The sequence below is a fragment of the Papio anubis genome, chromosome 9 (assembly GCF_008728515.1).
Source record: "Papio anubis isolate 15944 chromosome 9, Panubis1.0, whole genome shotgun sequence".
NCBI lineage: Eukaryota > Metazoa > Chordata > Mammalia > Primates > Cercopithecidae > Papio > Papio anubis.
This window is the reverse complement of record NC_044984.1, coordinates 119,431,794-119,444,744: the sequence shown is the minus strand read 5'-3', so window position 1 is coordinate 119,444,744 and position 12,951 is coordinate 119,431,794. Positions and strand designations below refer to the sequence as shown.

General features: G+C 49.7%; 1 protein-coding gene across 1 annotated transcript in view; it reads right to left on the bottom strand.

The window, feature by feature from the left end:
• Positions 1-552: 552 nt before the first annotated feature.
• Positions 553-12,951, bottom strand: part of BRI3BP (BRI3 binding protein) — a 33,637-nt gene continuing 21,238 nt past the window's right edge. Inside the window, exon 3 of the mRNA XM_003907374.4 lies at positions 553-1,215. Within this exon, the coding sequence (XP_003907423.1) occupies positions 776-1,215 (440 nt within the window). The 3' untranslated portion in view covers positions 553-775. The remainder of the gene's footprint in view (positions 1,216-12,951) is intronic.

Sequence of the window (12,951 nt, the reverse complement as noted above, 5' to 3'; positions counted from 1 at the left end):
CACCAATCCCTTAAGCTGCGAAAACAAACGCTTGCATTTCAACTTTTCTCAAATGTCAAATTAGCATATTCTTCCCCTCCATGTAATGTTTTTTTTTTTTTTTTGAGACGGAGTCTCACTCTGTCGCCCAGGCTGGAGTGCAGTGGCCGGATCTCGGCTCACTGCAAGCTCCACCTCCTGGGTTTACGCCATTCTCCTGCCTCAGCCTCCCGAGTAGCTGGGACTACAGGCGCCCGCCACCTCGCCCGGCTAGTTTTTTGTATTTTTAGTAGAGACGGGGTTTCACCGTGTTAGCCAGGATGGTCTCGATCTCCTGACCTCGTGATCCGCCCGTCTCGGCCTCCCAGAGTGCTGGGATTACAGGCTTGAGCCACCGCGCCCGGCCCCCATGTAATGTTTTAATAAACTTGACTCAATCTGCCTTTATTAAAAAACCTTACAAAAGATGTATTTAAATGCTTGAAAAAATTAACTGTATGCTCTATGCACAGATAAATTTCTTACTGTACACCTAAATATGGTTATATCCTTTGTTTAAAAAATATTTTTTTTCCCACTAATGACACTTCGTGTGTAGTTCCACGTCAACGATCTTTCCGCTTTTCTGGGAATGTGTCCTGAGAGCTGCCGGGTGGGTGGAAATAGCCTTACACAGCGCCACTTTCTTGCTCAGTCGTGTTTATTAAGATTGTTTGGGGCTTGGCTTTTTTTTCCTCCGTTTTCGTTTTCTGAGACAGCGTGCTGGTAACTGTGGACCCGCCCGGCCGGCTGACCTTCACTTGTCCTTGGAGCGGTCCAGGCTCTCGAGCACCCGGTTAAGACGGATGTTGAGCAGTCTGACCTGCTTCTCCAGGTGCTCCAGCTTCTCCCCCACGCTGGGGTTGCTGGGGTTGCTGGGGCCGCTGGGGCTGCTTCGCCAGTAGAAGCCCATGGGCCCGGTCATGAAGTAGACGGCCACCACGAAGCACAGCGGCAGCACCGCGTTCTCGGGCTCGCCCTCGTACTTGTGCAGGATGTACACGCAGGACATGGAAAACAGGACGACCCGCACGATCCAGAAGAAGCGGCCGAACACCACGTGCAGGACGCTGAAGGTGAAGCCCAGGGTCAGGGACAAGAACCAGTAGGCCAGGAGGACGACGCCGACCAGCAGGAGCGCGCGGGCCGGGCTGCTGGACACCGAGGCTGGGCTGAAATACTGGGACAGGTTGGAGACTGCAGGACAGAAAAGAGGAACAGGGCTGGTTACACAGGGGCCAGCGGTTTCTTGACAAGCTGGAGTTGGGTAGCTTAGCTGGCCTGCTGGGCTTAAAAGGCCTTTGCAACAACCCAAGGAACTCAAGGAAGTTCCTCTGAATAGTCACACTAAGCTCCGTGAGGACACACAGGGAAGCCTTTTTTTTTTTTTGAGACTGAGTCTTGCTCTGTTGCCCAGGCTGGAGTGCAATGGTGTGATCTCGGCACACCGCAACCTCTGCCTCCTAGGTTCAAGTGATTCTCCTGTCTCAGCCTCCTGAGTAGCTAGGATTACAGGCATGCGCCACCACACCTGGCTAATTTTGTATTTTTAGTAGAGACGGGGTTTCTCCATGTTAGTCAGGCTGGTCTCGAACTCCTGACCTCAGGTGATCCACCCGCCTCGGCCTCCCAAAGTGCTGAGATTACAGGAGTGAGCCACTGTGCCTGGCCAGGGAAGCCCTTTAAGACGGCCTGCCATATTGAGTTTTAAAAATCCTCTCCATACACTGGTTTCTCTTCAAGTCATATACATCTTTCACCTTCAGCCTGGGCAAAATAGTGAGACCCTGATATGGACTGGCTCTGTGCTCCCACACAAATCTCATCTTGAATTGTAATCGTCACGTGTGGAGGAAGGAACCTCGTGGGGGGGGGGGGGGTGACTGGGTCATGGGGGTGGTTTCCCATGCTGTTTGTGATCGTGGGCGGGGGTCTCATGAGATCTGATGGTATAAAATTGTTTGGCAGCTGCCTCCTTTGCTCTCTCTCTCTCTCCTATCGCCTTGTGAAGATGGTGCTTGCTTCTCCTTTGCCTTCTGCCATGATTATGTTTCCTGAGCCATGCAGAACTGTGAGTAAATTAAACCTCTTTTATTTATATATTACCCAGTCTCAGGTTTTTTGTTTGTTTGAGGCTGGAGTGCAGTGGCACAATCTTGGCTCGTTGCAACCTCTGCCTCCCAGGTTCAAGCAATTCTCCTGCCTCAGTCTCCCAAGTAGCTGGGATTATAGGCACATGCCACCATACCCAGCTGCTTTTTGTATTATTAGTAGAGATGAGGTTTCACCATGTTGGCCAGGCTGGTCTTGAACTCCTGACCTCAAGTGATCCACCTCCTCAGCCTCCCAAAGTGCTGGGATTACAGGCCTGAGCCACTGTGCCTGGCCTCGGGTATGTTTTTATAGCAGTGTGAAAACAGACTAATACAGAACCAATATCTAGAGAACACAAATTTTTAAAAATTTAGACAGGCGTGATAGCACACGCCTGTAGTCCCAGCTACTCAGGAGGCTGAGGTGGGAGGATCACTTCAGGCTGGGAGGTCAAGGCTTCAGAGAGCCAAAATGTGCCACTGCACTCCAGCCTGTTTGACAGAGTAAGACTTTATCTCAAAAAACAACTTTTGCCTTTTACTAAAACACCTCTGGCAGTGGGGCATAGCCTGCAAATTGTCCTTCAGTTTCCATAGTAACAAATGCCCTTCAGGCTGAGCACACAACCACCTAGGATTAAAGCATTTCCTAGCCTCTCTTGCAGCTACATAACTAAGCTTTGGTCAAGGAGAGGTAACTGGAAGTCTTTTGCAGTAGCTTCAGAGGGTTTTCCCTTAAAGTAGCAGGAATGTGTCCTTTACCTCTTCTGCCTGCTGGAACATGGATACAATGGCTGGAATTGGAGCAGCCACTTTGGAACATGAGGTCGGGGAAGGCACTCATGGAAGAACAATACAATGGAAGGTACTTTGGTCCAGAGCACCACATGCATCAGAACCATCAAACCCGCCTCACCACCTCCCTGAGAACTTTTATATAAGAGGGAAATAAGCATCCATCTTGGTTAAGCCAATGTTATGTTGGATTTCTGTTTCAGCCAAACCTGATCCTAACTGGTACCACACATGAAGTTCCATCTCAATAATGCAGTGAAATGTAAGAGTAGCATCTTCTGTGTGCCTGACTTAAGGAAATTGAAACAAAAAAGTTGAAAGAACAGTAGAATATTCCTTTTGAAACCAACTAGGTTGAACAATTATTAAAAATGCTGTATATTGCATTCTCCATTTACATACTTTTTGGATTAACCCATTTGAAAGATGTACACATATTTCATCATGCATCATCTAAGAATAAAGACATAATTCATCTCAAAACCATGATACTATCATCATTCTAAGAAAATTAACAATTCCAGGCCAGGCATGGTGGCTCATGCCAGCATTTGAGAGGCCGAGGTGGGTGGATCACCTGAGATCAGGAGTTTGAGACCAGCCTGGTCAACATGGTGAAATCCCATCTCTACTAAAAACACAAAAATTAGACAGGCGTGGTGGCGCACACCTGTAATCCTAGCTACTCGGGAGGCTGAGGCACGAGAATTGCTTGAACCCAGGAGGCAGAGGTTGCAGTGAGCCTAGATGGCGCCACTGCACTCCAGCCTGAGACACAGTGAGGCTCTGTCTCAAAAAAAAATTAATTAATTAACAATTCCATGTAATATCACTTGAATTTCCCAGTTATCCAGGAATAGCTGTTTCCTCCCGACCCTCACCAGGACCTAGCAACAGTTCATGTTCTGCATTCGCCATCACTTGAGTCTCTGTTAATCGAGAAGAGACCCAAGACATTTTAGAAACACTGAAATTCTGAAGTCTAATTTTTCCAGGATGGTTTTCTTGCAGGAGGTCCCACATGCTGCAATTGTCTGTTTCCTCACAGTGTTGTTTAACAAGTCCAAGGAGAGCTATATCCTAAGGGTAATTTACACAAGCAGCTCTCAAACTTGTGTGATTCCTCCAGGAATCCCCTGGAGGGCTTAGGAAAATAGGTTGCTGGGCCCCACCCCCGGATCTGATTCAGTAGGTCCTGGGTAGGTGGAAGAATCTGCAGCTTTTTTTGCTTTAGACAGGGTCTTGTTCTGTCACCCAGGCTGGAGTGTGATGGTGTGATCTCAGCTCACTGCAGCCTTGACCTTTTGGGCTCAAGTGATCCTCCCACCTGACTCCCAAGTAGCTAGGACTACAGGCATGCGCCAACACAGCTGCCTAATTTTTGTACTTTTCTATAGAGACAGTGACATGGTTTGGCTCTGTGTTCTCACCCAAATCTAATTTCAAATTGTAGTCCCCACGTGTCCGGGGAGGGACCTGGTAGGAGGTGATTGGATCGTGGGGGTGGTTTCCTCCATGCTGTTCTCATGAAAGTGAGCGAGTCTCACGAGATCTGATGGTTTAAGTGTTTGGCAGTTTATCCCTTGCTCTTGCTTCCTCTCTCTCCTGCCGCCACGTAAGACATGCCTTGCTTCCCCTTTGACTTCCATCATGATTACAAGTTTCCTGAGGCCTCCCCAGCCATGTGGAACTGAGTCAATTAAACCTTTTATTTATAAATTACCCAGCCTCAGGCATTTCCTTATAGCAGTGTGGAAACCAGCAAATACAGATAGGATCTCGCTATGTTGCCCAGGCTGGTCTCGAACTCCTGAGCTCAAGCAACCTGCCTGCCTTGGCTTCCCAAAGTGCTGGGATTACAGGCGTGAGGCACCATGCCCAGCCACATCTGCGCCGCTTACAAGTTTGCCAGGGAGGCTCCTGCTGCTGCTGCTGATCTAAGGGTCACTTTGAGATCCATCGGCTTAGGCGTGATGAACTGTATGCATTTGGGGACAGAGAGGACCATGGGGAGAAGTGTGACACAACCATCTGGAGTGGGCAAGCGCAAATCCAGAGCAGGCCTGAGATGGGAAGCCTCGACCCTGGAGCCCCTCCGGTCAATAACGACACCTACGGCGTGAACGTCTCATAGTTCCCCAGAATGATCAGACTCTGCACGGCGGGCCAGTGTCTAGAGTCCAACACTGTAAACAGCAGCCGTCTCTGGGACTAAAGGTTTGGGGTCACCAGGACTCCCCAGAAGCCAGCGTGTGTTTCCCATACCGTGCCTTCCTGAGGCATCGTAAGCATTTTGACTAAATGTGGTTGACTTGGGAGCTGACTTTCACACCTGTCCCCTGCAGACTGGAGGCTAAACCAGTGTTTCCCAAACCTCTCAGTCTCAAGACCTGTTTGCACTCTTCAGTATTATTGAAGCGTCTCCAGAGCTTTTGTTTATGTGGGTTCTACCTAACTGATATATTTACCAGAGCAGAAAATTAGGTTAGTTTTTAATTAGTTGTTAATTGTCTTTTAAATTTTATTTATTTTTCATTTACTTATTTGAGACAGTCTTGCTCTGTAGCCCAGGCTAGACTGCAGTAGCATGATCTCAGCTCATTGCAACCTCTATCTCCTGGGCTCAAGCAATTCTCTCACCTCAGCCTCCTGAGTAGCTGAGACTACAAGCATGCACCACCTAGCTAATGTTTTGATTTTTTGTAGAGACAGGGTCTTACTATGTTGCCGAGGATGGTCTCAAACTCCTGGGCTTAAGCAATCTGTCTGCTCAACCTCCCAAAGTGCTGGGATTACCAGCATGCGCCACTGTGCCCAGCCGTTAATAATTTAAAAACAGGCTGGGCGCGGTGGCTCAAGCCTGTAATCCCAGCACTTTGGGAGGCCGAGTCGGGCGGATCACGAGGTCAGGAGATTGAGACCATCCTGGCTAACACAGTGAAACCCCGTTTCTACTAAAAAATACAAAAAACTAGCCGGGCAAGGTGGCGGGCACCTGTAGTCCTAGCTACTCGGGAGGCTGAGGCAGGAGAATGGCCTAAACCCGGGAGGCGGAGCTTGCAGTGAGCTGAGATCCGGCCACTGCACTCCAGTCTGGGCGACAGAGCGAGACTCTGTCTCAAAAAAAAAAAAAATAATAATAATAATAATTTAAAAACATTGCTATCATTAATTCATTTTCAAATAACCCATTATAGATGCTAGGCTTTGAGTGTTTGCATCCCCCACAAAATTCCTATGTTGAAATCCTAACCCCAAAAGTGATGGTCTTAGGAGGTGGAGTCCTGGGGAGGTGATCAGGTCATGGGGGTGGAGCTCCCATGAATGAGTTTAGTGCCCTTATAAAGAGGTCCCAGATAACTGCTTTGTTCCTTCCACGTGAGACACAGTGAGGCATCGTCTACAAGAAAGGGCTCTCCCCACAGCCTGAATCTGCCAGCACCTTCATCCTGGACTTCCCGCCTCCAAACTGTGAGAAATGAAAATGTCTGTTAGGCCAGGCACGGTGGCTCATGCCTGTAATCTCAGCTCTTTGGGAGGCCAAGGTGGGCAGATCATCTGAGGTCAGGAGTTCGAGACTAGCCTGACCAATATGGCAAAACCTCATCTCTACTAAAAAAACACAAAATTAGTCAGGCGTGGTGGCACATGTCTGTAATCCCAGCTACTCAGGAGGCTGAAGCAGGAGAATCACTGGAACCCGGGAGGCCGAGGTTGCAGTGAGCCGAGATTGCGCCACTGCACTCCAGCCTGCGGAACAGAGACTCCATCTCAAAAAAAAAAAAAAAAAAAGGTCGTTGTTAAGCCACACAGTCTATGGAATTTTGTTATAGCAGCCTGAACTGACCGAGACAATAGGTTAACACAAAATATTTTTCATGAAAAGCAACTGTTTCGAAAGCAGAACAAACCACAGTGAGAACAGTGGCAGTGTTCTGAATGTTTGCCAGTCTCTTTCCTATCTAGCTATTTAGAGGAGACCTGGCCCCCAAATCTGTTTTTGAATTCAGAGGAACGGAACACCAGCCACAAATATGAGCCACGTTTGTCACCGACAATTTTCAAGTACTCACAGTAAAAAGGGCAAAAAAAAAAAAAAAGTGGAATTAATATTAACAAGATATTTTGTTTAATCCAATATACCTAAAATGCTGTCATCTTAACATGGCATCAATATATATGGAAGTAGGCCGGGCGCGGTGGCTCAAGCCTGTAATCCCAGCACTTTGGGAGGCAGGGAGCGAGGATCACTTGAGGTCAGGAATCGAGACCATCCTGGCTAACACAGTGAAACCTAAGTCTCTACTAAAATACAAAAAACTTAGCCGGTGAGGTGGCAGGCGCCTGTAGTCCCAGCTACTCACGGGAGGCTGAGGCAGGAGAATAAGTGAACCGGGGCCCGGGCTTGCAGTGAGCGAGATCCAGCCACTGCCTCTCCAGCCTGGTGACAGAGCGAGACTCCGTCTCAAAAAAAAATATATATATATATATATATATATATATATATATATATATAGATATTAAAGTACCTGCTAAATCCTGACCTCAGAGACATGTTACTGGAAAAGAGAGGAACTCTCAAGTCACCCCTCCTAATCAAAAGGGTCTCAGGGACCTCCTGGGGTTCCTCAGAGCATACTTTGAGAAGCATCATCATGTCATCAAGGGGCCAAGATAGGTGATCAGCTGGGAAAGATGCCCAGAGAGGAGAATGCCACCCCTGCCTTCCACCCCTCGGTGACTTCAGTGAAAGCTGTCCTTTAAACCAAGGAAGGGTGGTCCAAAGCAATGTCACTCCCTGAGGCCCTCAAAATCCTAAAGAGAACACGAGTGGCCCTGCATGTTCTGCCTGATGGTCAAGGGGTACCATCTGACTTCCCTAGTGCTGCCATGGCCAAGTAGCTAAAAAAAGAACAGAAGGCCAGGTGCAGTGGCTCACGCCTGTAATCCCAACACTTTGGGAGGCCAAGGCGGGTGGATCACCTGAGATCAGTAGTTCAAGACCAGCCTGGCCAACATGGTGAAACCCCGCCTCTACCGAAAATACAAAAATTAGCCCAGTGTGGTGGTGGGTGCCTGTAATTCCAGCTACTTAAGAGGCTGAGGCCGGAGAATTGCTTGAACCCGGGAGGCAGAGGTTGCAGTGAGCTGAGATTGTACCACAGCACTCCAGTCTGAGCAACAGAGCAAGACTCTGCCTCAAAACAACAACAACAAAATTAGCCAGATTTGGTGGCATGAGCCTGTAATCCCAGCCACTCGGAAGGCTGAGGCAATAGAATTGCTTGAACCCAGGAGGCGGAGGCTGCAGTGAGCCAAGATAGCGCCACTGCACTCCAGCCTGGACAACAGGGCAAGACTCCTCTATCTCAAAAAAAAAAGAACAGAAGTTTATTCTCTCAGTTTGTTTGGAGGCTGGAAGTCTTCGAAGAACGTGTCAGCAGGGCTGGCTCCTTCAGAGGCTCCAGGGCGAATCGGCCCAGGCCCCTCCTAGTGTCTGCAGGTTGCTGGTGATCCTTGGCACTCCGTGACTGCCAGACATACTCCTCTCTCTACTCCGCCTTCACGCGGCCTTCTCCCTGCCTGTGTCTGTGTCGAAATTTCCCCTTCATGTAAGGACACCGGCCACACTGGATGTGGGACCCACTCTACTCCAGAGTATGACCTCATCTTAACAAATGACACCCACAATGACCCCATCTCCAAACAGCGTCCCATTCTGAGGTTCCGGGAGTTAGGACTTCAACAGATGAATATGGGGGGACACGATTCAACGCCTAACAGGCACCGTTCAAGCAAAGTGAATGTTTTGGTGGCCGACTTGTTCCTCAGCGTGGGCCAGGTTTACACCTGCACACCTGTCAATCCTGATGGCTGCGGCAGGGGAAGCTGGCTCTGGGTGCAGCTGGCCAGCCGGCCCTCAGTGTGGAGAAGTGAGATTGGCAGGTCCCAGAAATGCACAATGATGTACATTTTGGAGGAGGGCCCCTTTGTAAGCCCCCAAGTATTGACCATGGGCTGGGCGCCATCCAACCACCCTACACACACAGTCATCTAGTCCTCATGACTTGCTGATAGGGTAAACAGCATTTTCCACACAAGGACTCCTTGCCCAGGGTCCCACAGCTAGGACAGGGCAGAGCTGGGATTTGGAACCAGGGGATCCAGTTTCCGGAGCCACACAGTCCCTGCCCTGTGCCGACGCATCACTGAAGCACGGTTCATATTTTCCCCACTTTATTGGAAACTTTGTTGGAAGTGGCCTCAGCGGCTTCAGAGGAGTAAGTAACACGACAAAGACGTGAACATTAAATCCATCCTTCCAACTCCTGGACGCATGCTTTGTGCCAGCAGATCTAGAATAGGGACAAAGGCTGTGCCATCTATCGTGTGCTGAGCCCTTGAAATGTGACAAGTCAGAACTGACGTGTGCTCTAAGTGTCAAATAGAGACTGAGTCTCAAAGGCCTTAGTTACCCAGAAAAATGTGAGACACCTCGTAATTTTCTATTAATTATAAGTTGGGATGTTTTTAATATATTCGGTTAACTAAAATATCTTATTAAAATTAATTTCACCTGGGCATGGTGGCGCATGCCTGTAATCCCAGCACTCTGGGAGGCCAAGGCAGGCAGATCACTGGAGCTCAGGAGTTCAAGGCCACCCTGGGCAACATGGCAAAACCCCATCTCTACAAAAAACACAAACATTAGGTGGGGCACGGTGACTCACGCCTGTAATCCCAGCACTTTGGGAGGCCGAGGCAGGTGGATCATGAGGTCAGGAGTTCGAGACTACCCTGGCCAAGATGGTGAAACCTCATCTCTACTAAAAAAAATTAAAAAATTAGCCAGGCACGGTGGCAGGAGCCTCTAATCCCAGCTACTCGGGAGGCTGAGGCACGAGAATGGCTTGAACCTAGGAGGTGGAAGTTGCAGTGGTGAGCCGAGATCGGCCACTGCATTCAAGGCTGGGTGCCAGAGCAATACTCCATCTCAAAAAATAATAATGCAAACATTAGCCAGACGTGGTGGCGCACACCTGTGGTCCCAGCTAGTTGGGAAGCTGAGGTAGGAGAATCACCTGAGCCCGGGGTGGTGGAGGCTGCAGTGAGCTGGGATTGTGCCACTGCACTCCAGCCTGGGCAATAGGGAAGACTCTGTCTCAAAAAAAAAAAAAAAAAAAAGGCTGGGAGCAGTGGCTCATGCCCGTAATCCCAGCACTTTGGGAGGCCGAGGCAGGTGGATCACGAGGTCAGGAGCTCAAGACCAGCCTGGCCAACATAGTGAAACCCTGTCTCTACTAAAAATACAAAAAAATTAGCCAGGCGTGGTGGCACACACCTGTAATCCCAGCTACTCAGGAGGCTAGGGCAGGAGACTGGCATGAACCCGGGAGGCGGAGGTTGCAGTGAGCCAAGATCACACCACTGCACTCCAGCTTGGGCAACAGAGTAAGACTTCGTCCCTCCTGCCCCCCACCACCCCCCAAAAAAAAGAAAAGAAAGAAAAATTAATTTCACCGTTTCTTTTTACCCTTTTGACATGGTTACTAGAAAACTTCACATCACCTAGGGGGCTCACATTCTTTTTCTATTAGACCACTCGGGGCTATGGAGTTCCCATTTTAACCAGACTCTTTAAAAAAAAAAAAAAAAAAAACCACTGAAGAAAGAAATTACAGAATTGTGCTCACAGAAACCTTTTTTACCAGAATATCCAACGTTGGTGTATGGCTTCCTGTAAAGCATTTTGCACTCAAACTTCTACGCATAAGACACGAATTCCAAAGGCCTTTGGATGCCTTGAAGCTTACGCATCAAACAGAACTAGAAAAGCTTCAACACGGAAGCAAGCTGGTTTCGCCTCCGGAACGCGCCAGCTGCTCTCCTGATGAATGCGGGCATTCAGGGCTTATGGATCCGCTGCGGATGCCTCTATTCTGGGCTTCTTCCATATGATTAGGAGGCTGTTCCTACTCTGTAGTTTTTCATTCCAAGCTGCGTGCGATTTTCTGCAATCAGGTTTGTTTCTCCAGGGTTCAATGGGTGGCGATGAAAACACGGAGAGTTTGACAATCCGGGCAGGTGGTGAATACGGAAGCTAAGAGGATTGCACGCAGTGGCTGTATCTGGGGGAGGGTGCGTTAACTCTGCCAAGTCCCAGGAGGGGCCATGAGTGGCCTCGGGGGGCTGCCAGGTGCACAGTGTCCTCTGGCTATGCTGACGCCTCCAATTCTTTGAGCAGTGAGGTGATTGAGTTGGCATAAGGTCTCTTAAAGGTTGAACTCAGAGATGTTTCTGAATGGCCTGGGGTGTCAACAGGTATGAACCAGTGTGCCCATCATGGCCAGTGGACCTCATTCCCCCATCTCTGATCAGTAAAATGGGGATGTCAAGGACCAATGGGCAGTGCTGAGAGATTCCACATGTAACAGGGCTATGGTATAGTAGTTTCCCATGGCTGCCGCAACAAACCACTACGAACTGGGTGGTTTACAACAGAAATTCATCCACTTGCGGTTCTGGAGGCCGGAAGTCTGAATCAAGGTCTCGGCGGGGCCACGCTCCCTCTGAAAGCTCAAGGGAAGATCCTTCCTCGCCTCTTCCAGCTTCTGGTAGCCCCAGGTGTTCCTTGGCTTATGGCTCCGTCCCTCTAGTCCCTGTTTCTCACTTCCCAGGGCCATCTTCTCCCTATGTTTCTTGGTGCTTCTGTGTCCAAATTCCCCACTTCTTATAAGCACATCAATCATTAAATTGAGGGTCCACTCTAATCCAAGATGATCTCATTTAACTTGATCACATCTGCAGACCCCATTCCCAAACAAGGGCTCACTCACAGGCCCAGGGCTAGGACTGGAATACATATTCTTACTCTCAGGCAGCACATTTCAGCCCACATGACTGGCTAAGCAGCGGGCCCCACAGCCCTCCTGCTCTTATTAACCAAGAGTGGGCTGTGTGTGGTGGCTCACGCCTATAATCCCAGCACTTTGGGAGGCTGAAGCAGGAGAACGGTTTGAGCCCAAGAGTTTGAGAACAGCCTGGGCAACATGGTAAGACCCTGTCTCTACAGAAAATGTAAAAAGTAGCCAGGCCTGGTGGCATGGGCCTGTGGTTCCAGCTACTTGGGAGGCTGAGGTGGGAGGACCACAAGCCCAGGAAGTTGAGGCTGTAGTGAGCCATGATTAAGCCACTACACTCCAGCCTGGGCAATAGAGTGAGATCCTACACAAAAACAAACAAAGGCCAGGCATGGTGGCTCACGCCTGTAATCCCAGCACTTTGGGAGGCCGAGGCGGGTGGATCATGAGGTCAGGAGATCGAGACCATCTTGGCTAACACGGTGAAACCCCCTCTCTGCTAAAAATACAAAAAATTCGCCTGGCGTGGTGGCGGGCGCCTGTAGTCCCAGCTACTCAGGAGGCTGAGGCATGAACCCGGGAGGCGGAGCTTGCAGTGAGCCGAGATATCGCCACTGCACTCCAACCTGGGCGACACAGTGAGACTCTGTCTCAAAACAAACAAACAAACAAACAAACAGGGCCTCTTTGTGCCAGGTGCAGAGCTGGGGCCAGAGTGCAGCCCGGAGATGCCAGGCCTAGGCTGTTGACACAAATGATGTGGTTTATGACAACACCTGCATTCCCTCTGGGAGTCTAGAATTTTGACACATGTCAAGCAGAGGGTGATGACACGACCAGCCCCCAATAAAAAGCCTGGGCACGGAGTCCTCGGTGGGCACCCTCTGCTGGGGGAATTAAGTGCGTCCCGTGTGACTCCCCAGGGAGAGGACTTCGAAGCTTGAGCCTGGCCTCCCTGGGACTTCACGCGCCTTTTCCCTTTGCTGATGGTGCTTGCGTCCTTCCGTCACAATAAATCACAGCCGTGAGGACAGCTATATGCTGAGTCCTGCCAGTGCTCCCAGGGAACCGGTGAGCCTGTAAGTGGTCTTAGGAACCCTGCCACATGCAGCAACTGCAGACCTTCCCGTGAGACAGGTGGCAGCTGGGACCAGGGCGGTGGGGCTGGAAAGAGCCCAGCTGGG